The following is a 21,333-nucleotide window of genomic DNA, read 5'->3' on the forward strand; positions in this document are numbered from 1 at the left end:
GTAAAGGTATCAATGGATCGCTGGCAACGAGGGTACGCATTTCTGGCACGCTCATACCGGACTACAAAAGATGGACGGACTTTACGGAAGTATAGTCATTCGGCAGCCACCCAGCAAAGATCCCAACAGCAATCTTTACGACTACGATTTGACTACCCACGTTTTACTGATGAGCGATTGGTTTCACGAAAATGCGGCCGAACGATTCCCAGGACGTCTGGCCGTTAATACCGGTCAGGCACCCGAGAGCGTTCTCATCAATGGAAAGGGACAATTTCGCGTGAGCAGATTTTTCCTTTTTCCCCTCTCGTTATTTGCATACATATCTGTATAAATCGTAGGGAACGATAATTCGTCTATCGATCTTAATCGCAGGATCCAAACACCGGTTTCATGACCAACACGCCGCTCGAAGTTTTCACGATAACACCTGGACGCCGTTATCGCTTCCGACTTATAAATTCCTTCGGATCCGTCTGTCCTGCACAAATCACGTTCGAGGGTCACGCGTTGACCGTCATCGCTACCGACGGCGAAGCCGTTCATCCCGTTACAGTGAACACCATCATATCCTTTTCCGGTAAGCCGGACACGCACTTCGTCTCGCGTAGTGATACGCTTTCGTAGGGGGATCGTTTATAAACTCGTCGTTTTCCGTTCGCATAGGGGAACGTTACGACTTCGTGATAAACGCTGATCAAACGGTCGGAGCATACTGGATACAAGTGCGATCTCTCGGCGAATGCGGTATTCCGCGTGCCCAACAGCTGGCTATATTACGTTACGCGCGTGGCCCTTACCAACCGACTACTACGCCACCCACCTACGATTATGGCCTTCCGCAGGGAGTCGTAAGTACCTACGATCTTTTATACGCTCGATATTGCCCTTTTCATCTCCCTCCATGTCCCTCGATTTTACTCTCTCGAAGAGAAAAATTCTCTCTCCTTATAAATTATATCGTATCTTCGTTTCGTCGCGGATCGAAATTAAAACGACGTCAAAACTACGACGAATTTCTATGGAGAAATACGTTGTCGCGATTCTAGGTATTGAATCCGCTCGATGCCATTTGCAATCGTCCAAGGGAAGACGCCATTTGTGTGAGCCAGTTGAAGAACGCTCGTCACGTCGACGAAGGAATTCTTCAACAACGTCCGGACGTAAAGATATTCCTGCCGTTCCGTTTTCTCTTCTACAGACCGGAAGAAGTCTTCCAACCCCAAACCTACAATCGTTTCTTAGGTAAAAATGTCAATATTTTGTCTTATCGAGCGTACAAGGTATTACAGACAGACGCGCCTAAGTACGTTCCGTACAACGAGCCCATGACGAATTACTCGATCGACGCTTTCAGTCGCTCCTACCGGGGATCACGTAATTTCCCTCGTCGACGAGATCTCCTTTACGTTTCCACCGGCACCGCTGCTTTCGCAAATCGATGACATCCCACCCGAACAATTCTGCAACGGTGATAATAGGCCGGCCGATTGCGGTGCGAACTGCATGTGCACGCATCAAGTTGACATACCCTACAACGCGATCGTTGAAGTCGTACTCGTGGACGAGGGTAAGCTTCGTTGATTCGAAATAAATGGAAAATTAATGGCGCGGCAGAGCTAACGGGAATTTTTCTTTACAGTACAACAGCCGAATTTGTCTCATCCCTTCCATTTGCACGGATACGCGTTCAACGTCATCGGTATCGGACGTTCGCCCGACAAAAACGTGAAGAAGATCAACTTGAAGCACGCGTTGGATCTCGACAAGAGAGGATTGCTTCACAGGCAATTTAATTTGCCGCCGGCCAAGGATACGATTGCTGTGCCAAACAACGGCTACGTTATTTTCAGATTCCGTGCCGATAATCCAGGTGAATATCTCCGAGATCATTTTCTCTCGCATTTTTTCTTTCTCGTTTGTCGACACTCTCATCGACATCTTTTACGTTTTACAGGATATTGGCTCTTCCATTGTCATTTCCTCTTCCACATATTGATCGGTATGGATCTAATTTTACACGTAGGCACGCACGCGGATCTTCCACCGGTACCACCGAATTTCCCCGTTTGCGGTAATCACTTGCCACCTATAACACCGCCAGTACCGGTAGACAGCATATATCATTGATCGTTCGGCTATAGAAATCTCTAAAGTTGAAAAGGTCCAAAGTAAGCGATATTTGTAGTATATTTCTGTAAAGTATGTTTCTCTCTCTCTTTTTTTTTTCTCTTTGTTTAACTCGTTATAATCGGTGGGGTCATTCGGTAATAGTCTAATTAGTTTAATGGTCTCGATCGATCCGAAAGACCGAATCGACCCAATCGATCGTACTCGATCATACTCTAATCGTCTCGGTCTTATAGGCTAGAAGCGTCCCGAGTCGTTCCGAGCTCTATATCTCGATGTTGAGCCTTGGATGCGATGTACTTAGGTCGAGTCGCTCCTTTCCGAGCGATTCCAGAGTTCCACTAACTACAATACATTTCCAGTTTTGTAAATAATTGTAGAGATAGTCATTACGTTTTAACGAGGCATTAACAAGAATTGGGAGCAAGGGTGAAGTAGTGGTTTAGAAGTCAGCGTTAGGCAGAGAGAGAGAGAGAGAGTCATGCGCGACGATTGCGATCATACTCATCGATTCTCGATCTCGCGTGAATTCTTTATTTCGTAACGAACGATCCGCATGACTCTATGATTATGAGATCGAGATTTCATAATTGCGCTTATTGATTATTGATTAGTTAGGGGAAATAAATTTGCGCTCGCGCGGCCAGCAAGTTGGAACACGCATATGCATATGCGTGTTCCAGCTTGCTCCGCGACGTTGCGTCAGGTGCATAATGCGTTAAGTGCGTTAAGTCTTTGGTAGATCTTCGATGTGCGATCCAACGAAAAGAAGGAGAATTGTGTGTTACCGTTATATATATATACACACATATTCGTGGAAGATATTTTCGAATCTTTTTGGACGGTAACATCTCGATCGTCCATTCGATATTTTTGTTCTTTCTGTTTAATTCAGGTCAAACCGCAAATATGAATTTTCCGAGAGAATGGGAACGCGTGAAATCGAACAAATTTAACGTGAAATTTGCAATTATTTATTCCATCGTGTTAAATTAAAAGATCGATGGCTAATCCTTCGAACGGAGCGCTTCGTCAAAGCTAGCGGACACACGCGTAAGTACTTACAGGAGACGCACCTTTTCCAAGACCGTGCGTCGCGTCGTTGTGCAGAAAAACGATTAACGTTTATAGTGCCTTCCTTCATCTTTCTTCCTTCTCGTCGTTAAGAAAAATACGGAAACCTCATACCGTTTGCAATGTCGCGAGAAAAAAGCTAACGAAGCAAGTACTTACTCGCGTGCGCACGTACACGATGTAACAGATCACATTATGAATTCACTTGTAGATAAAATCCAGATCCGCCTATTGAATGTACGCTATAATACTCAATAATATCCATAACGAATGCTCGATCAGTACGAACGAGCGCGTTTTCCGTACGATGTTTATTGTTAATGTTGACACATATTTTTCAGTCAACATGTAAGTATGTGTCATTTATTAAGCGTGAAGAAAATGTTCCTGGCATTTCTTTTATTTCGTTTCTTTTATTTTTTTTACCGTTTAATCGGCCTGCGAAACGAGCGTTGAATAATCTTCGACTCTCTAGGAACATTTTCTTACAATTGTTGATAAAATATGTAACTGTAATAAAACGTTAAATACACACACACACACACACACAAACAAATCATGGAAGATATAGTTTCAATAAGGGTTTATACATTGTTGTTATTGGTTGTATCGTCCTATTTACTATAGATATAATAGCAAGCGATATTAAAATGAATTCGTGTTAAATCATTAATACCGCATGAAGGAAACGAACGAGAAGAACGAAATGTGACGTTATATCGATCTAACAGCTTTTAATAGGTGAGTATATTAGATACATGTATACAAGTTTTTTTTTTTTATTACAAATTAATGTGGAATTGCACGGGGTCAAACTGTAAGAAGATACTTATTCTTTTGGGCAAAAATACAATGCACAAATTAATTTCTACAGTTTATTTTTTGATTGGCGTTTCAAGTATAAAGTACAAAGTATAAAATAGCTCGAAAATAATGTGTACTAATTTTTTCACACACTTGTTCGTAATAATAAAAAATATCATCTAATAGTATGAGAGTGATTTCTACCATAGGTAATAACAACAGTCGACGTGTGCACATACGCAAGCACGAGTAGAAACGTCTTTTATTACGTATTACACGCGTATCGATGTAAAAGTACTTATTTACTAATATCGGATTACATTGTTCTCTCTCTCTCTCTCTCTCTCTCTCTCTCTCTCTCTCTCAGTACACCGTGTTCGAAAAATTAAAAATGCGATCGACGATCGACGATATCGTTACACGTGGTTCGCGATTTTATTTACAAAAGCACTCACTCGTCGCGCCTTAATTAGAGTTAATATTGCGAAAAGGTATATAAATGCTAAGTGTGACTATACTTTATGACTGTTATATAATACACATGAAGCTTGGTACGAAAACAATAGATTATCGCGAATGACCATTAAACTCGCGTTAAAAGGAAGAAGAAAAGAAAAGTGAAAAACGTTCGTTAGGTAAATTTTTACTTATTCTATAATTATCGTCAAATTTATTTCGCGTCTTCAATCGTAGAGACGCATATGAAACGTATGTTGACGTAAGTAAATACGTAGCAGCACTATGAATGAATTAGTAACTATATATAGAATCTAATCTATCATAAAAGTATAGTAAACGTTAACATATACTTTCTTTCGGCGTTCAAGCGTCCGTCTACGTTCTCGGTTCCTTCTACGAAGGAGAAAAAGAAAAAGTTCTATTGAAAATCGATAAATGACGCGAGCGTAGAACGGATCGACGGATCGAAGTATTAGCAACATCGATAAAAATAATCGAGCATTATTTTCCAGAGTAATGCGAGCCGATATTCGACGGTGGCCCTCTGTGATGATGATGATGATGGTGGTGTTGCTTTTGTCCAGGACCGGAATATCTGCTTCCAGGACGCGAATGGACGATAGCGTAATGATCGCTGTTCGTTGATATCGACCTCGTAGAATTCATCGTCGAACCGCCGGAAGCGTATCCTTGCTTGCCGTTTAACGAATATCTGCAATTTTTGTAAGAAGAAACGAAAATAATCGTTCAGTTATTGTTGTCATATAACGAAAATATTCCTATTAATTCCGAGGGTCAAAGCGTTCGGGCTTTAGTGCGACGCTTCGACGTATCCATACCCTAAACATATACATTGGATGCGGCCTCTCAACGTAAACGAAACTACATATCCGTTTGAAAGTTTCTCGCCAGTCAGATCCTACGATTCGACCGGGACGGATCGAAGCTCGTGTCGTCGTCTTCGTAAGTACGCATCTACGTTTAATTACGAAGAAGCGACTCGTAAGGTAATTATTCAATTTCCGTTTTAATATTCTAATCGTTCCTAATCGATATTACGACTTATTTTACGATCAGGCGAGCTTGGTATTTTTTAAAAATTATCCATTGAGGTTTTGGATACGTACAAAAGTTGTGTGAGTTGTAACGACAAAAAATACGATTGGAAAGTGCGGAGAATAAATACCGGAGAAGAGTATATCAGCGATTCGCTTTGATCTTAGGAAAAAGACAGGATTTGCCAACAACGCGTCGCATTTCCCAACGTCACGATCGATTCGCCGTTACGACATATCGCGTCGGACGCATTAAAGATTTAATTAAATCAAACCTCGACCCGTATTGAGAACCGTGCCAGCTACGGTAGGGATCGTAATCTTCGATCGACGGCTCCTTCTCGATGATGTCGGTTTGAGAGCAGCTGCAGGTCATCGCCGAGCACAGGAATATGTTAATGATAAGCATTATGAGAAACAGTATTCCCAGTGCGACCGCCAACCACAACAGCCATAACGGATGGATGGTGCCGTCTTCGTAGGATGCCTGCACCACTGTTGAGAAATTGCGTCTTATTAAAATTTTTAACTCGACTAAACGTTAATTAAGAGCAAATCTTACAGCTCAAGTTTTTCTATCATATCGATCTTTAGATCGTAGAGCGTTAGACCGTAGAGACAGTTGTCTACGTGGAATAGAACGCAAAGTGATCTTTGGACGGTTCAATACAGATTTAACGAGTGTAGGAACGGGTCAGCACGAGCGTTATTAATCGTTCATTAATCCGCTTTGATGCGGATTAATTTACAATTAGAGATGGTAAGGAGAGAAAAATTTAAGCCGCTTAAGGTTACTCGAGCTCCGAGAAAATAACTTACTAGGTTTCTCCCCTGGTTCGAGAACGTAGACGCTGGTGCCGGCAAGAAGGATTCCTTCCTCACCGACGACGTTTTGTCCGCCGATCGCGGAGCCACCCTTTACCCCTTCGTCCTTGTCGTCCTCGCACATCGGAATTCCACAACTTCCTACGATTTTAGCAATTACGAGTGGATAGAAGAAAAACGTATTTAACCGACTCGACGAAGGAGCAACGTTCGTTTGCGAGTCACGATTTAGCTAGATACCATATGTAACGAAAGCGGTCGCGTTGAGACCGTGATAAATAAAATCTCCAACGCGTGCCGTTCGGCGGACGACGGGTAAACGTTCGAATCGCGCTCGACGACCCAGATTCGTAACGTTAACTTCGATGGTAATCGATTGAGGATATCGCGCTAGACTCACCTCTGCACACAGCGATGTCGCATTGGAAATGCACTTGTGGACTGTCGGAAAAGCGGAACATGGAGAACAATGTAGCATCCGCCGTGCCTGCGTTTCGATCGTATATAAATTTCGTCATGACTCGTGCCTTTACGGGACACCTATGGACGAGAAAGTAGGAAAAGAGAAAAAAGAAGGAGGAACAAAGTTTCAGGATTTTTCTTGAAAACGTACCTATGAGAATTCATGTTGCGGTACTCACCCTTTCTCGTCGATCAATTGAACGCTGGCATTCTTCTTGTTAAATGCGAAACAGGACTTCACCCTGATACCGTACATTCCTGCGAAACGAAGACAGGACTCGTAGAAACGAAAAATTATTCGTGGAACAAACGTAAGTCTTTTGCCAACGTCGCGACGGCGCGTCGTTGACGGTTTAACTGGCGGCTCGAACGGAATACGTCGTAACGATAAAACGTAATACTCACCATCCGGACGAGAGATTTCTGCTCTTAGGGTGTAATTGTGACCATAAATAGCCTCTTGCACTCTACGGGAGCCGTCCAACAGTCGTAAGGACACCAACGACGTTTCGTTCCTTGAAGAACGTTCGAATGGAACTTTAATTAATCGCACCTCTTCGTACGTAGAATAAAAGTATATTTAACAAGTGTCCGAGTAAACGACTTTAAATGGAAAGAAACATCTCATCGACGGCTCTACTTACTTGGCATTTTTAAAGCCCGCTTTGCCGCACGTGATAACATAGAATTTGTCGTCGGCAAGCTCGAGGGTCTTGTGTATCCTCACCGCGATAGGGACCGATCGCTCTTCCGTATTCTGTAACGAAAGGAGATTTAATTCGACTAAATCTAAACGCTTGCCCGATGATGTTTCTCGGACGAAGAAAAGGGAAGGAAAAGGGAAGGAAAGGAGAAGGAAGAGAGAAGGAAAATATGCCACGTACGCGTGAGACTCTTACATTGTTAACGAGGACTCCGCAGTAATCCGGTGCTCCTTCTGGCGCAAGTAGGTTTATCCCGAGCGTGGCGTGCGTCGAGCCATTTCCGGGTACCATACACTGAGGCCTCCGATAATCCCTGGCGTGAACCGCGCCTACGAAGCTCTGGTTGAGATTCACGCGAATCGTCATATAACCGGCTTTGCACGTCGCCGTTACCGTAGGTTGAAATTCCGTGTCCAATAATTGACCGCCGACCTGCGTGCAAAAAAATATATAGGTAGGTACGTACAAGAGGAAAGATTAGACGCACCTTTCTCCCGTTAATTACTACGAACCACGGCTACGATCGGGTCACAGGATTTGTATCTACTTACTGCAGTAACACGTACGATCTATTATTATCTATTTCTACGTACGCAAGGGACCGCTTAGATACTCGGATATTTTTATTCGAAAATCTCGATTATAATCATTGATATAAACATCGAGATCATATCGGTTAGGTGTTTCGATATAATCTTAATGTTCCGACGAGAGACTCGAACGATGCGATTGAATCGTACATCGAATCGTATAAATCCAATCGTACGTATCAAGGATATAACTCGAGATATTCCAAAGGAAGAAAAGTATTTATAAACGATATCGAAGAAGAAACTGTGGAGAAATCAAGAATATTAACTCTTAACTAACGAAAATCATTGCCGCGTCTAGTAGACTCGAGAAAGTAGGGACATTTTCTCGTTCCAATCGGCGACTTAATGGACGACTTAAGTTAGACCGGTTTGGGCGGTAGCCAAGCGTCCCACGCTAACTTTCAATTTCGTATGCCGCGTTTGGACCACTTCTTCCAACTCCGATAATATACCGTTGTATGCGAGAAAAATCAGGAAGACGCGAAAATATGCGCGGAGACGAGACCAGCCGAATTTTTCTTCTCGACGCAAAGATCATCGGCGTGGGCGTTTCGCAAGGCCACGAGCCCTAAATGTTCTCTCCGCCGTATATCGAGGGAAGGAGGATGCGCGATCGTAAGTTGGAAAAGAACGATGGTTTCTCTCCATAAAAGGGGGAATCTGATCCTTTGAAATCGGATCCCCGTTCCTTTCGAACGAAACGTGACACAACGTTTAAATCGTTTGGACGGGGAATTTTTTTGTCGTTGTACCTGTATCAAACCTATATCTAAGTCACGATGAAAACGTGATCGTGATTTTGATACGATCTAATTAAATCAATTTGGACTAGTCGCGTAATAATTACTCGATTTCACGGTCACACTTTGTCCGCTTTAGTTAGGTCATAAAAGGAACGCAATACCGTTTGTGGATCTTGATGCTGGCGACGTGATGTAATCAGAATTCCTGTAGAACGCGCCATGAGTGTACGCACTTAAAATAACGCTTACAGTGACGAAGAAAAAGGGGGAAGGAGCGAGAGAGAAAGGCAAACAGAATTACGTTTGCCAACGAGAATATTTGCGCGTCTATTAGCCGCATAGTAGAAGTCTAGCGAAACCAATTCTATTTCATTCTACGAGATTTTGGGAAAACTTTTTCTTATATATATATATATCTTTTGTTTTAATAAATTTTCAGCGTAACATATTGAGAAAAATTTCTACGTCGTGATCCGTAAAATTAATTTATCGTTCGCTTGATTTTGATTTTTATCCAAATTGTTTCGCTTGCGTAGTACTGATTATTACAGGCACCGTAAAATAACCAATAAAGATTGGCATCGATGATCAAAGTTTGTATAAAAAAGCAATTGAGCTATTAATTATTTTCTCGAGTTTGTAGTCAGCGATAGAGAAAGAGTGAGACAGCGAAAGCGAGATATACGCGGGAAGAATTTGTCGAATCACCCCATATACGCACGTATTCTCCCTATCGTACTTTTCATCGTAGAAAGAGAGAATTTTGCCGTATCGTAAAATTCGATCGATGCTAACAAGAATTACGACGTGCGTCTAAGAAATAATTAGAAGAATGGAATGTAAAAGGAAAGGAGAAAGAGAGAGAGAGAGAGAGAGAGAGAATCTAGAGTTTGCGTTTACCGTGCGTTATCGAAATATACAATTTACGTGGCGGGTAATAATATTGTATTAAGATTTACCTCCAGTTCTCAACTTCTCCCCTATCTCTCTCTCCCTCTCTCTCTCTCTCTCTCGCCATCTTTCTACGTGGAAGTTTGAATGCATTCCGATAGTGCACACCCAAGCGCAAGCATGCAAACCACGAGACTCGACCGCAGAAGTATATCGCTTGCAGAATGTTAGTCCTTCGTTTTTTCCCCCTTTCTTTCTCTATTTCTCGCTTTCTTTCTTTACGTATGAAAAGGAGACAAACTTGGAACGATTCCCTCGGTGTTTCTTTCAAGGGATTTTTTTTTGTACTTCAGAAATCCGTATACGTATGTACGTACGTAGCAGCGTGTAAATCGTAGCAACGCCGAGATATGTGCTTATTGTAAATCCTCGTATTGTATACGTGAAAAGGAAGTTTCACGGATAAAGTATATTCTTTCTCATTCGTAATAGGAGTAATTGACAAATATCGATGATCGAACGAACGGATCTGTAAAATTCATGACTTTCGAGATTCTCCAAAAAATTTTCGGTTGTTTAATCACAGTGAATTTTCGAGTCGTACCAAGTTGTATAATCGAAGAATTTAAACTGCAGTGCATGTAACGAATGCAGCGAAGGAGAAAAGCATTCTTTGGTCTCTCGTCTTTGGAAGAAAAATAAGATAAAGAAGAAGAAGAAGAAGAAGAAGAAGAAGAAGAAGAAGAAGAAGAAGAAGAAGGAGAAGGAGAAGAGGAAGCAAGAGGTAGGAGAGCGAAGGGCCCCGAATTCTCTCGTCAGCGTTCTTTAGACTCCGTCGACAGAAAGAGTACGGAGAGGAGAGGAAGAGAGGAGAGGACCCAGTCTCCGGAATTATCCTGCGAGGAAAAAGGAACTCAAAGTCAAAACGTATGTTATTGACCCTCGCCTCGTTTGGACTCGTTGGTCTAACCACTTTCTTTCTCTTTTTATTTGTTCTTTTTTTTTAAAGCAACGTAAGACTCAAACCGAACGGGCCCGCGGCATTTTTGCCTGAAGAAGGCGCATCGTTCTTTTTTCTTCTCTCTCCCCGTTTCCCTCTCTGTCTCTCTCTCTCTCTCTCTCTCTCTCTCTCTCTCTCTCTCTCTCTCTCTGTCTCGTTCTTCGAAGGTTCGAGCCAAGAGTACGAAGGGATTTATGAAGACATTGTTCGGAGGAGGTTCCACTATCTATTGCTTAAATACAGACGCGCGTAAGGCTGTACCTCTATATCTCTTTTCTTTTCCTTCTCTCCTTTATTTCTTGGGAAGAAAAGGCAAGTTTTATTAATAGTACCGTCTTATTTTGACGTATTTTATGGCGTACTCTTTGTTCGCCGTTGATTCATTTATTGATTTATTAAATTAAATTATCAGGGTATGAAAATTGCATTTTTATTTATCCCGTTTAGGTAGTGTGCCATTTTGTACGATTAAGTGATATTAATTTTATTAATACGATTAAAATTATGTACCATCTCGTATAGCGTGCTTTTCTAAAAAGTGAGAATCGCTAAAAAAATGGATAGATAGATAGATAAATAGATAGATAGAGAGAGAGAGAGAGAGAGAGGGACGAGAGTTACTTTTTTTACGACACGCATGAGTGCTTCGCGTTAATTAAGGGCTGATCGATTAATCAGGAACATGATGAGGTTCATGTAGTCCTCGCGTTAATGAGAACTCAATGAACGTAAGTATAGTTAATACCACGTGATGTACGAAAGTAATAAATCCTTAACGCAAGAATAATTCCACGTTATCGGATCAAAACTCGCGAGTATCCAATCGTTAATTAATGGTCTCCCTTTTATCGATACCCTGTCGTACATTATTTCCTATTTCTCTCTCGTTTTCACCGTTGCACTTTTATTACGTCGGTATTTCTTTCACTCCTTCTTTTCCTCTCTCTCTCTCTCTCTTTCTCGTTCTTCGATGCTCTTGAAAGCGTGTAGAGTGAAAGCAACGCGTTTGTAACTTTCCACGGTTACGGCTTATCAGATTACGGAGCGATTTTAATTCCTTCTCTCACATCTTCTCTCTCTCTCTCTCTCTCTCTCTCTCTCTCTCTCTGTCTCTCTTCTTGCAGAGGAACTATCGAAGGCGACAGCATATTCAATGCATCTGGTCAAGGAAAACCTTGTAATCTCTCCATTTCTTTATGTCGTTCTAGATGGTGAAACAGAAATTCGATCATAGCCGAGGACGAAATTATCTTTTTCAATTATCCCATGTAAATGTATTGTTTCGAAAACGATTGGGCCTATAATGTCGTTCTTTCGTAGGGATAGTAAGTACATTCTTTGGTAAGTGTATTTCGTGCGTTCGATTGTGTTATTCGACATATGTATCTCTCTCTCTCTCTCTCTCTCTCTCTGCCTTTACGCACGCACATATATTCTTTCTCTGACGATACCCGTTACCGAAAAAGGCAAGTAGAATTGATTCGAAATTATTGCGATTAAGAGAGTGTAGTGTAGGTAGGTGTAATACTTTCTTATCGGAGCAATCAAAATGAGCAGAGTATTTCAAGGTTTCGAATTTTAATATGAAATTATGAAACTCTTCGAGTAGGTGTTCTCTCGAGTTGAAATTTTATCGTCATTCTTTAATATTTTTAATAAATGATTAGAGTTGGGAGGCGAACGGGATAGGGGATAACAAACGTGCCTACATACGTGCGAGGTTGAAAGTATTTGATTTTATCATACGCTGTGTATCCAACGCTGAAATTTTCATTTCTTACGATTCGAATATATCCATCGTTCGATTAAAGTGATATTTTAGACGATTGGTTATAGATATTGTAACAAATGACGTAAGAAATAAAAGACGAAAGCAAAGTAGCACCATTCCAGAGTCGTATATTTATCTTTTCTGAAAGAAATTCGAAAAGCAATCGCAGTCTTGGCCAAACTCGAAAGGCTTCGCAGCGGTGACCCAGAAAATTAGCCCACCCACCTCGGTTGCGGACGAAAACGAAAGTGAAAGCGAGGAATCAGAAGAGACGTCGAAAAGCAAATCGTTCTTGAAATCTTTGACTCGTTCTCTTCGTCGCAACGTTCCGAAGCGAGCCACTTTCATCTCCGAAGCAATAAATAAAAGCAGTAAAAACATGGTGCGCGTCCGAGCGACTTCCTTCGAAGCTAATATTCTCTCTCTCTCACTCTCTTTTTCTCTTCATTAAATTTTGATTTTCTTTCTTTTCCACCCACGATAGTCGGTCCTTGAAAGCAAGCAACGTGCCAAAAATCGTATTGCTCGATTTGCTTTTATGACTGGCCGTGCCTTCCGATAAGCGAGTCTCTCTCTCATTGTCAGTGGCGAACGGTACGCACGCGAAGAAAAGTGAAAGTGTGCGGGTAAGAAGGATGAAAAAGTAAATCAGTGGGAGAGAGATAAACGGACACGCACATGGACGGGCGTAAAAAGAGAAATAGTAAGAAAAAGGGAGATGGCTAGAGAGAAGCAAACACCCACACGTGTACGCTCGAAGAAAGAAGCGGAGAGAAGTAAAAAGGAAGGGGCAAGGATATAAAACGATCTTATTACCATCGGAGGTCGTCCCGCTATTAAAACGGCTCCTCTTCTTCGTGGTCTTTCTATCTCTCTCGGTCCGTCTCTCCCTCGTACGACGCTTTAACTGCAAGGATAGGATCCGCGTACGCTTTCGCGTTTATGACAATGCCATTTCGTACGAGCCGGGAATTTCTAAGTGTTTCGCACAAAGACCAGCGCACGGACGTCCAAGCGTACGTACGATCGATGTAAGCATATAGACGCGCCACGTCTAGCGCACGAGCGCACGAACGGACGAACGGACGAACGGACGAACGAACGAACGAACGAACGAACGAACGAACGAACGAACGAACGACGGACGAACGACGGACGAACGACGGACGAACGAACGAACGAACGTCAGCTCGGAGACGTTTCACGAACTCACGCACGTGTACGGGTTCGCGAGCGCAAGCGAGCACGAAGTTATGCCCTGTACGCCCATCGGCGTCGCCACGCGGTTATCTCAACTTTTTCTTCCTTCTTTACTCTTTCTTTCTTCTTCTTTTTTTCCTTATCCACGAATAATTCCCTAGGATCTCGATAGAGTTATTTCTCTTCTTCGTCGATTACGAGCGTTTTCATAAGTCTTTGAAAGAATTACTTCATCGACGATCGGATTGTCGTCGATCGACGATATTGGAAAACGTAAGTTCGAAGGAGAAATATTAATTAATTCGAAGAAATAATATCGACGTTTCGTCGACGAAAAATATCAGGTCTTTAACGAGAAAGGGACGACGCCTATGTTTCTAGAGTCGAAGAGAGGTACCAAGAGGATACGTGTATGACGCGCAAAGAACGTCTCGACGATTTCGTTCCGACATCGCCTTCGGGAGAATCGCGGGCATAAATCATGAACTTCACCGACACGTCCGATTTGCCGATTGCCACGGGCACTTCTAGTACCTACACGAGTTCCAAGGATCACGCGATGTCAAGTGCTTAACCTTTTCTCGAGTAAACGCCGCAAAAATCCTCGAGTTTCCTCGAACGAGAAGCAACAAATTTTTCTCCTTCAGGCCGCGGTAGCCGTCTCGCATCTCATTCGCGATCTCGACTTTAGTCCGAAAATTACGAATGCGCGCTCATCGAGATCTCCTTCTTACGTCGCATCGATAAAAATTTATTTCTCATATCAATCTCTTCGGCTTCTTCCCGAGGGGCGGAGAAAGAAATTAAAGTTCTCGATCGACGTTGTATAACGTCTCAAGCTTTTCGAAGCTTTGGAGCCTAGAGCGAACGACGAAGATACCGCGCAACCTCGTTTCATCCTCGATCGTTACGAGAGCGTTGGATCGTGTTTTGTAAATAAGTCGTACAACGCGTTAGCCTTTATCCGACGAACCGTTCGATCGATCATCCGGTAAGACTCGCGGCTCAAATATTGTCAGACAAATATCGTCGACCAAGTTTACTTACCGATTTATCGATCGACGGATACGGTCGTCTGCCCTACTCGCGAAAATTGTAGACTTGGACGAAGGCCGACGCAGGGACTAAAATGGTCGAACGTTCGTGCGAAACGACAGGAACGCGAAGATGGAGAATAGAAGAGGATTATAAAAGGGCACGTTTTGGCAAAATTTGCATCTAACGAGGCTTAAGCTCGCACGTTGCTCGCGAATTCGGCTCGTGATTCGGCTTGGGAGAGTTTACAAAACCGTCTCGAGTTTGTCGCAGCGGCTGCAGCTTTATTCCGAAATATAAGGATTTTCCAAAACTTTGATATAGTCCTATATAGGTCTACCTACGATAGCTATTAAACTGCCGGCGTTTTTTCGCTCTTTCGGAGGCATCGCACGCCCTTTGGTACGGCGTAGCACAACGGCGTTTTTGCTCGTACGATACGTTCGCGGATAAACCCGCGATTTACGCGGCACGCGTTATAGGCCGTTTCGTGCGTCCTATATACGTCGGAAAGATCGTAACTCCTCGAGCTATATTCTTTTCTCGTATCGACCCTGACCAGACCCATCGTTCCTACGTCGAGATCCAAAAAGAGAAGATGGAACCCTCGCGGATCTCGATTTCCAACTTTCCATTTTTCTCTCGACGATTCTCTCGGACACCGCAGCGAGACTCTAGCATCGTGCCAGACGGCTTTTCGCTCGAGATAAGAAAAGTACGGCCGTTAAAAGCGTCGACGGGCACGTTCGAACGTTCGAGTTCGATAGGCGCGTGTCGGGGGAAATCGTTGCGTAAGAACGACCGACCTCTATTTGCATTCCTTTGATCGATTAATTTATCGATTCGCTACGGTCGAAGAGCGTAAGTGGAAACGTTTTTCCCCTCCTGTCGATACCTCGTCTCTCTTCGATTCGTTGATTTATCGAATTATCCGAATGGAATGCGAAACGTCTCGATTTCTTTTCCTTCTCCTTTCTGCACGACACGCTCGTGTCCCAATGCGTTCGTCGTCCAATAGCTTCGAACGGTAGAGATCCGTCCAAGTTCGTTCGTGGAAGCGTCGACGATGTCGTTAAAACTTTCGACGATGTTATTACGGCGATATCTCGATCGCCGACAAAATTTGCCGGTCCACCGCGAGAGAACAATTTGTTAGAGAGCCACCGGTCGTACCGTTATAACGACAATACGAACATTCCTCCATTTGCATAGAATTTCTATCGTTCCGCTGCATTCTTCGAGCATACGTCAGTGGAAACGCGCCCGTACGGAGCACTGGACGAGAGTAAGTGACTCGAAGGGAGGCGGTCACCGATTTCAGCTCGTATCCTATTTGCATCGATCGATTTACACGATTTACGTGTATACGTATAACGCCCACCGCGAGTCTCCTACAGCGAAAATGATCTACATCTGGCTTTTTCGTCGAGCGGTATTCCGTTCGAACGAGGAGTATTTATCGGCGTTTAGTAACATTGCGATAACACGCGGAAAATAACGAAAGCTGTAACGTCGGTGAAATCGTTCCGCTGTACGTATCGACCTAGCGTAGTACGAAGCGCGCTCCTCTCTCGCTTTCCGTTTGCTCCGACGTAGTATTCGTCGCTCTTGCTCGTAACGCTCGAAACGCCGCGCGATTCCCCGTTGCCACGTTTATCGTCATCCTTGCACACTTTTACAACGTGATTCCGTTAAATCGTTAATACCACGACCGGACGACTCGGAGGCTCGAATAAATCGCATCTCCGAGAAATCGAGCCGTTAAAACGAATCGATCGTCGTAGCTGATCGTACAGTTCGAGTTTGAGTCGCTCGAGCGAAATCGTTGAAGATATTTGAGTCGATTCGCGATTAGGTAAGTTTCGCGCTCGATCGTTTGTCATGGATCGTTCGACGAAAGAACAAGAAATAAAATATATCGAAAGAGGAGTTAACTCGCGAAGCTGTAATCGATTTAGAGGTCCGTTGCAACGACTCATCGATCTCTCTCGATATCATAACGCTCGTCATGGATCTTCGCCCGAGGCATGGCTAAATATGGCAGTGCAAGGCGGTATCCCGGCGAGTCGTCCTTCTCTCGCGAGAGCGTAACTAAAGAACCACGCCGGCCGATTATAAATTCGGTCGAAAGTAATCTAAACTCTCGGGTGTAGGATTCCATTCGGTGGCCGGTATGCCTATCGGCTTACCGCATTTATCACGGCAAATAGCATTCTTCGACTCAAGGATATCCACCGGAGACGACGAAAAGTCCAAAAGAAATGATAACGTATTTTATGCTTCCGTGTAACGATCGATACTCCATTCGAGTACCGACAACGACGGAGCCCCCTGACTTATCACGAACACGAACGGCGAGAAGAGAATGAAAAGAGTCACGGGGAGCTTCGAGACTCTCTACGGATGGAGAACGAACGAGCGTTATAAACCACCTCCTCGTCTCTGGAGGAGCTTGCGAGAGAGAGAGAGAGAGAGAGAGAGAGAGAGAATACGATCGGAGTTTCGATATTACGTACGCGAGTATCGAACGAGGGGCGTACGAGACCTCGTCTCGCACTTTCGCAATCCTTTAAAGAAAAGACTTATTATCGTATGGCTAAACGTAGGCTGCCGTATGGAAGGCTGCCGAGCGTAGGTCGAACTATCCCGTGGAGTAGCGCTCGTTCTCCGAAAATGGACATGTGCGCGGATGAGAGAGAGAGAGAGAGAGAGAGAAGAAAAGATGGAATTTCTGACTTTCGTTTTATTCGCGGTACGCCGCACTTGGATGCGTTCCACGGAGCCACTTTGATACTTTATTCTCAAATAGGTATATCTTACTTTCCTTTATAACGATCGTAAAATACTCTAGCAGGTCTTTGATAATATTTCACTCCGTAATCTCTTATAATTCTCAACTTTTCGTCGAGACAAATGTTCCTTACGTCGTTCGAGGAGATGGATTTAAAGTTTGCTACGGGAGAATGGAGCAAAGGGTGTGTCGCGAACTCTTTACAAATGGAACTCCGCGAAAAGTCCTTGGGTCCCGGTTCGAAACGATATGTCCCTACGCGTTGGCGAAAGATCAAAGAGATACGAGTCGCCGTGAAAAGCTGCAATCAAGCAGAGAAAAAGAGAGAAAGAGCGAGGCAGGAAAAAGACGAAGAGGGAGAAAAATTCCTGTGATTACGTGAGAAATGAGACATGTGAGCCGTAGGAAATATTTCATGCGGGACGCGTATTCGAGGACAAGAGGTACTCCGTGTCGTAGACGAGCCTAGATGCGCGTCCGCTTACGACGACGGCACGCATTAATCCCGAGTCCAGTCCTTTTTTTCTTCCCTTCTACGACGTCCAACGCCAAAGCGATACGTCCGACTCGAGAGAAAAACTCGGGCAAACGGACAATTATATTTTTCCTCGCGAATGATACGGCGGCGATAGTTATCGTTCATAACTGTAACGTCTTATTGGATACGTTGAACGTCTCTATACGTAAAGCAATGGGAACGCACGGAGGAAGAAAAGGAACACTCGAGGCTATCGGCTTGGTAGATCCTCGATCGCGATATCGTACGTCCGATGGAATTTGAAGAAATTTCAAGGCGAATGAAAATGTTTCTCGCATCGTTGATTAACTTTGAATTTACGTTCGCGCGTAGGGTCGCACGAGTCGAGATAGCTATCTCGTGTTTTTTCGAATAAACTTATCAGGAATTCGCGACTCTTGCCAATTTGTTTTCCGCATTGTCCTATTAGCGGGTTAACATCGTCGACGATAACAATAACTTCCTTTTATCTTGTAGTTATCTAAATAGCGTTCGATCTGATCGAACCGTTTTCTACGAAGAGACGATATCCATCCTTTCTCATCTCCCTTTCTCCCTTTTAATCGGATTTTGAATGCCGAAGAAAGTCTCTGCGACGGTACACGTACAGAGACCCTTCGATCGCGGATTAATTTTACTCGTCATCGTTCGCTCGGAGATTCTTACGCAGCATCCGCGGTCGGTTTCATCCACCGACCTTACTTCGCTTTATCGACCAGCGATCGAAGGTCGCTCGATGTAAAACGTACGATCGTGTATACCAGTCAGAAAGTAAAAGCCTTCGACAACGAGCTAAAATATTTCACTTAATAGTATTCAACCCATTAGCATTATCTTATCACGGCTGAAAGGAGCCAAGAGACCAAGTATTTTACAAGTACCACTCTGCATACCAGTTTGGTACTTTGCTAGGAGAGAAAGAGAGAGAAAGTTATTAAAATCTTCCATGCTTTTTTCCGATCGAACTTAAAACATCCTAGTCACAACGTTTCGCGGAACAAGGTAATTGCGAATTACTCTTTTCTACTCGCATTACGGCGTACGTTACATCATCATCGTTCCTACAGCGTTCGCTCAAGGTCGAAGAACGCGACAAACTGTAAATGGCAAAGGTGTCCTCCTTCTTTCGTGTTATTTTATAACAATTTTGTGATAAAAGGTGTCACGAGGGCCTTTCTTATCCTTTATCTCCCTTGTCATTGCAGGTTTATATGTATCTCCATTTGAAGAAGGAGAGAAAAATGTTCCCACAGAATGGCGCGTTTTAACGAGGTTTTCCTTTGCATACCAAAGATCGAGAGAGAGAGAGAGAGAGAGAGAGAGAGAGAGAGCGAGAGAGACAGAGACGAAAGACGGAGAAGGCCGAAAGAGACAAAGAAAGAGAAGGAAGGAACAGACTATTGTGTGTGAGTGGCTTCGTTGCATTCCTTCTCGTAATAGGCAGACTCTGCCACAGCTTGCACCTTTTCGTTGTCGAGATGTACGTTGAAGATATGTATATAAATATATATATATATATATTTATATGCTTATACCACATATATTTCGGACTAGATGAGAGAGAGGAGAGAGGAGAGAAGAAGAGTCGCGACGCCCAGCATCTCTCTCTTTCTTTCTCCTTTCTTCTCTCTTTTACCGGACACATTTCCACGAATGGCGAAGCGTTCGAAGCGAGATATAGACGCGGCGCGACTCGCATTTTAATTCTTGCATAATTTTTCTTTATTCGCATCTCTTTTCCTTTGTTTCTTTTCGTCCTGTCATTGCAATCTGCGTTAGCGATCGTAGAATATCTCTTCGCGCTGACCGTTTATTAATAATTTTCTATCGACGCACGTACCTACTTAATCCCTCAAGATTTTTTATACTTTGGATTTCATCGCGAATACAAATAATATAGTATTACGGTTAATTAAATCGCGTAATTAATTGTGTAACGAGAAAGATGTTGCGTAGGAGATCTTAATCGGCACGGAGAAAAATTCTAGAAAGTTTGCGAGCTCGTCGTAGTACGCGTGCGACTTATTTAGTACGCGAGAATAATAATCGTCGAGTGTCGTAAAAAAAAAATACAGAAGACGATTACTTTTTAACATCAACCATCCAAGAACATTTCAAGATATCCCGACGCTCTTCTCTAAAATATTTCCTTGAAATGAAAAATGATTTAAACCAAGATACGTACATACGTACGTTGGTATGTTCAAACTCACCTCGCTGACGCATAGCGCCACCAGGATCCAGCAGGCTGCAGTAACGATTCTGCGCGAGATCGGACGAAAACTTGTCCGTTCTCGTGCTGACATTTTGGTAGCGTGCATGGTCCACGTTCGCGCGACTCTGTATCTTGCGACGAAGGATAATGTGGTGTATGTATAATGAAGATGGAGGTGGGAGAGAAGAAAGGAAAGGCTTCGATATCGCGTATGCCGACGTCTTTGGGTCTTTGAGGCCGGTCTCACGTCACATTTTCCTTATTTCCCAAGAAGAGACTCATCGTATCGCGATTGTGACCGTCCCGTCGATCGGCGCTCTCTTCTCTTCGACTTGTTTCTCCTTGCCACGCGGTATATAGGTACGAGCGTGCGCGTACGTCGATGTGGATGCACGATGCGTGCGTGTGTCGGTGGGACTGGTCCTTTCTTGTCTTCGATGGAGTCAACACGAAAGACGCTGTTCCGTTCACCAAAGAGGAGGAACAACGAGAAGAGGAAGAAGAAGAAGAGGACTAAGAAGAAGAAGAAAAATTCTACTTTCTCTCTCTCTCTCTCCTCTCTCCTTTCCCTTTTCTCTACGGAAAAGCGAGGAGAGCTCGCGTAAGATCGAAAATTCGACCGTGGACGACGACGGTCGAAGAGGACGGATTCGAATGGAGTCGAGTGTTATACTGGCGATATAATGATTGTCCGTGCCTTCCGAGAGAGGTGGCCTCAGGGACGCTCAGGTGTTCGCTCAGGTGTGCTTGGTGGGGGTCAGGACGGTACCACAGCGGCCATTCCCTTTTCCTCCCGATACACCTCTGCGATCTACGCATTCGTGTCTCCGAAGCTACCTCGCCTCGCTCGCACCGTTAGTTCGGCTTCACCTTTTTACCACCGTGTGGCAGTAGCTTGCGATCGTGCCCGAGGTAAGGTAGAAATCGTCTCTATCGTCCGGTGTTTTTTAAAGATTTAAATGGAGCGGTCATTGACCTCGCACAACTCGTTCCATATTCTAGCAATATCGTGGGGGTTGCTTGCGCGCCAGGTCTGCGCGTCATGGTTGCTTCATTTCGTTTGA

General features: G+C 43.7%; 2 protein-coding genes across 4 annotated transcripts in view; one reads left to right on the forward strand and one right to left on the reverse strand.

The window, feature by feature from the left end:
* LOC127065206 (uncharacterized) overlaps nt 1-3,927 on the forward strand; it is a 29,765-nt gene extending 25,838 nt beyond the window's left edge. Inside the window, exons 4-10 of the mRNA XM_050997248.1 lie at nt 7-280; nt 376-580; nt 667-851; nt 1,050-1,245; nt 1,358-1,570; nt 1,643-1,873; nt 1,958-3,927. Of these exons, the coding sequence (XP_050853205.1) occupies nt 7-280; nt 376-580; nt 667-851; nt 1,050-1,245; nt 1,358-1,570; nt 1,643-1,873; nt 1,958-2,130 (1,477 nt within the window). The 3' untranslated portion in view covers nt 2,131-3,927. The remainder of the gene's footprint in view (nt 1-6; nt 281-375; nt 581-666; nt 852-1,049; nt 1,246-1,357; nt 1,571-1,642; nt 1,874-1,957) is intronic.
* Nucleotides 3,928-4,065: 138 nt separating this feature from the next.
* Nucleotides 4,066-20,969, reverse strand: LOC127065207 (uncharacterized). 3 transcript variants are annotated; one of them, XM_050997250.1, is made up of 9 exons: nt 20,268-20,969; nt 7,709-7,945; nt 7,454-7,566; nt 7,215-7,324; nt 6,989-7,067; nt 6,748-6,887; nt 6,342-6,488; nt 5,804-6,017; nt 4,066-5,179 (listed from the first exon to the last, which is right to left on the reverse strand). In XM_050997250.1, the coding sequence occupies exons 1-9, from the start codon at nt 20,373-20,375 to the stop codon at nt 4,969-4,971; spliced, it is 1,359 nt and encodes a 452-aa protein (XP_050853207.1). In that variant the 5' UTR covers nt 20,376-20,969; the 3' UTR covers nt 4,066-4,968. The 3 variants fall into 3 exon arrangements, with proteins under 3 accessions (XP_050853207.1, XP_050853206.1, XP_050853208.1); XM_050997249.1 differs by having other exon boundaries at nt 5,798-6,017; nt 20,268-20,964; XM_050997251.1 differs by lacking the exon at nt 20,268-20,969 and adding an exon at nt 13,328-13,624 and having other exon boundaries at nt 5,798-6,017.
* Nucleotides 20,970-21,333: the final 364 nt, after the last annotated feature.

The sequence above is a fragment of the Vespula vulgaris genome, chromosome 7 (assembly GCF_905475345.1).
Source record: "Vespula vulgaris chromosome 7, iyVesVulg1.1, whole genome shotgun sequence".
NCBI lineage: Eukaryota > Metazoa > Arthropoda > Insecta > Hymenoptera > Vespidae > Vespula > Vespula vulgaris.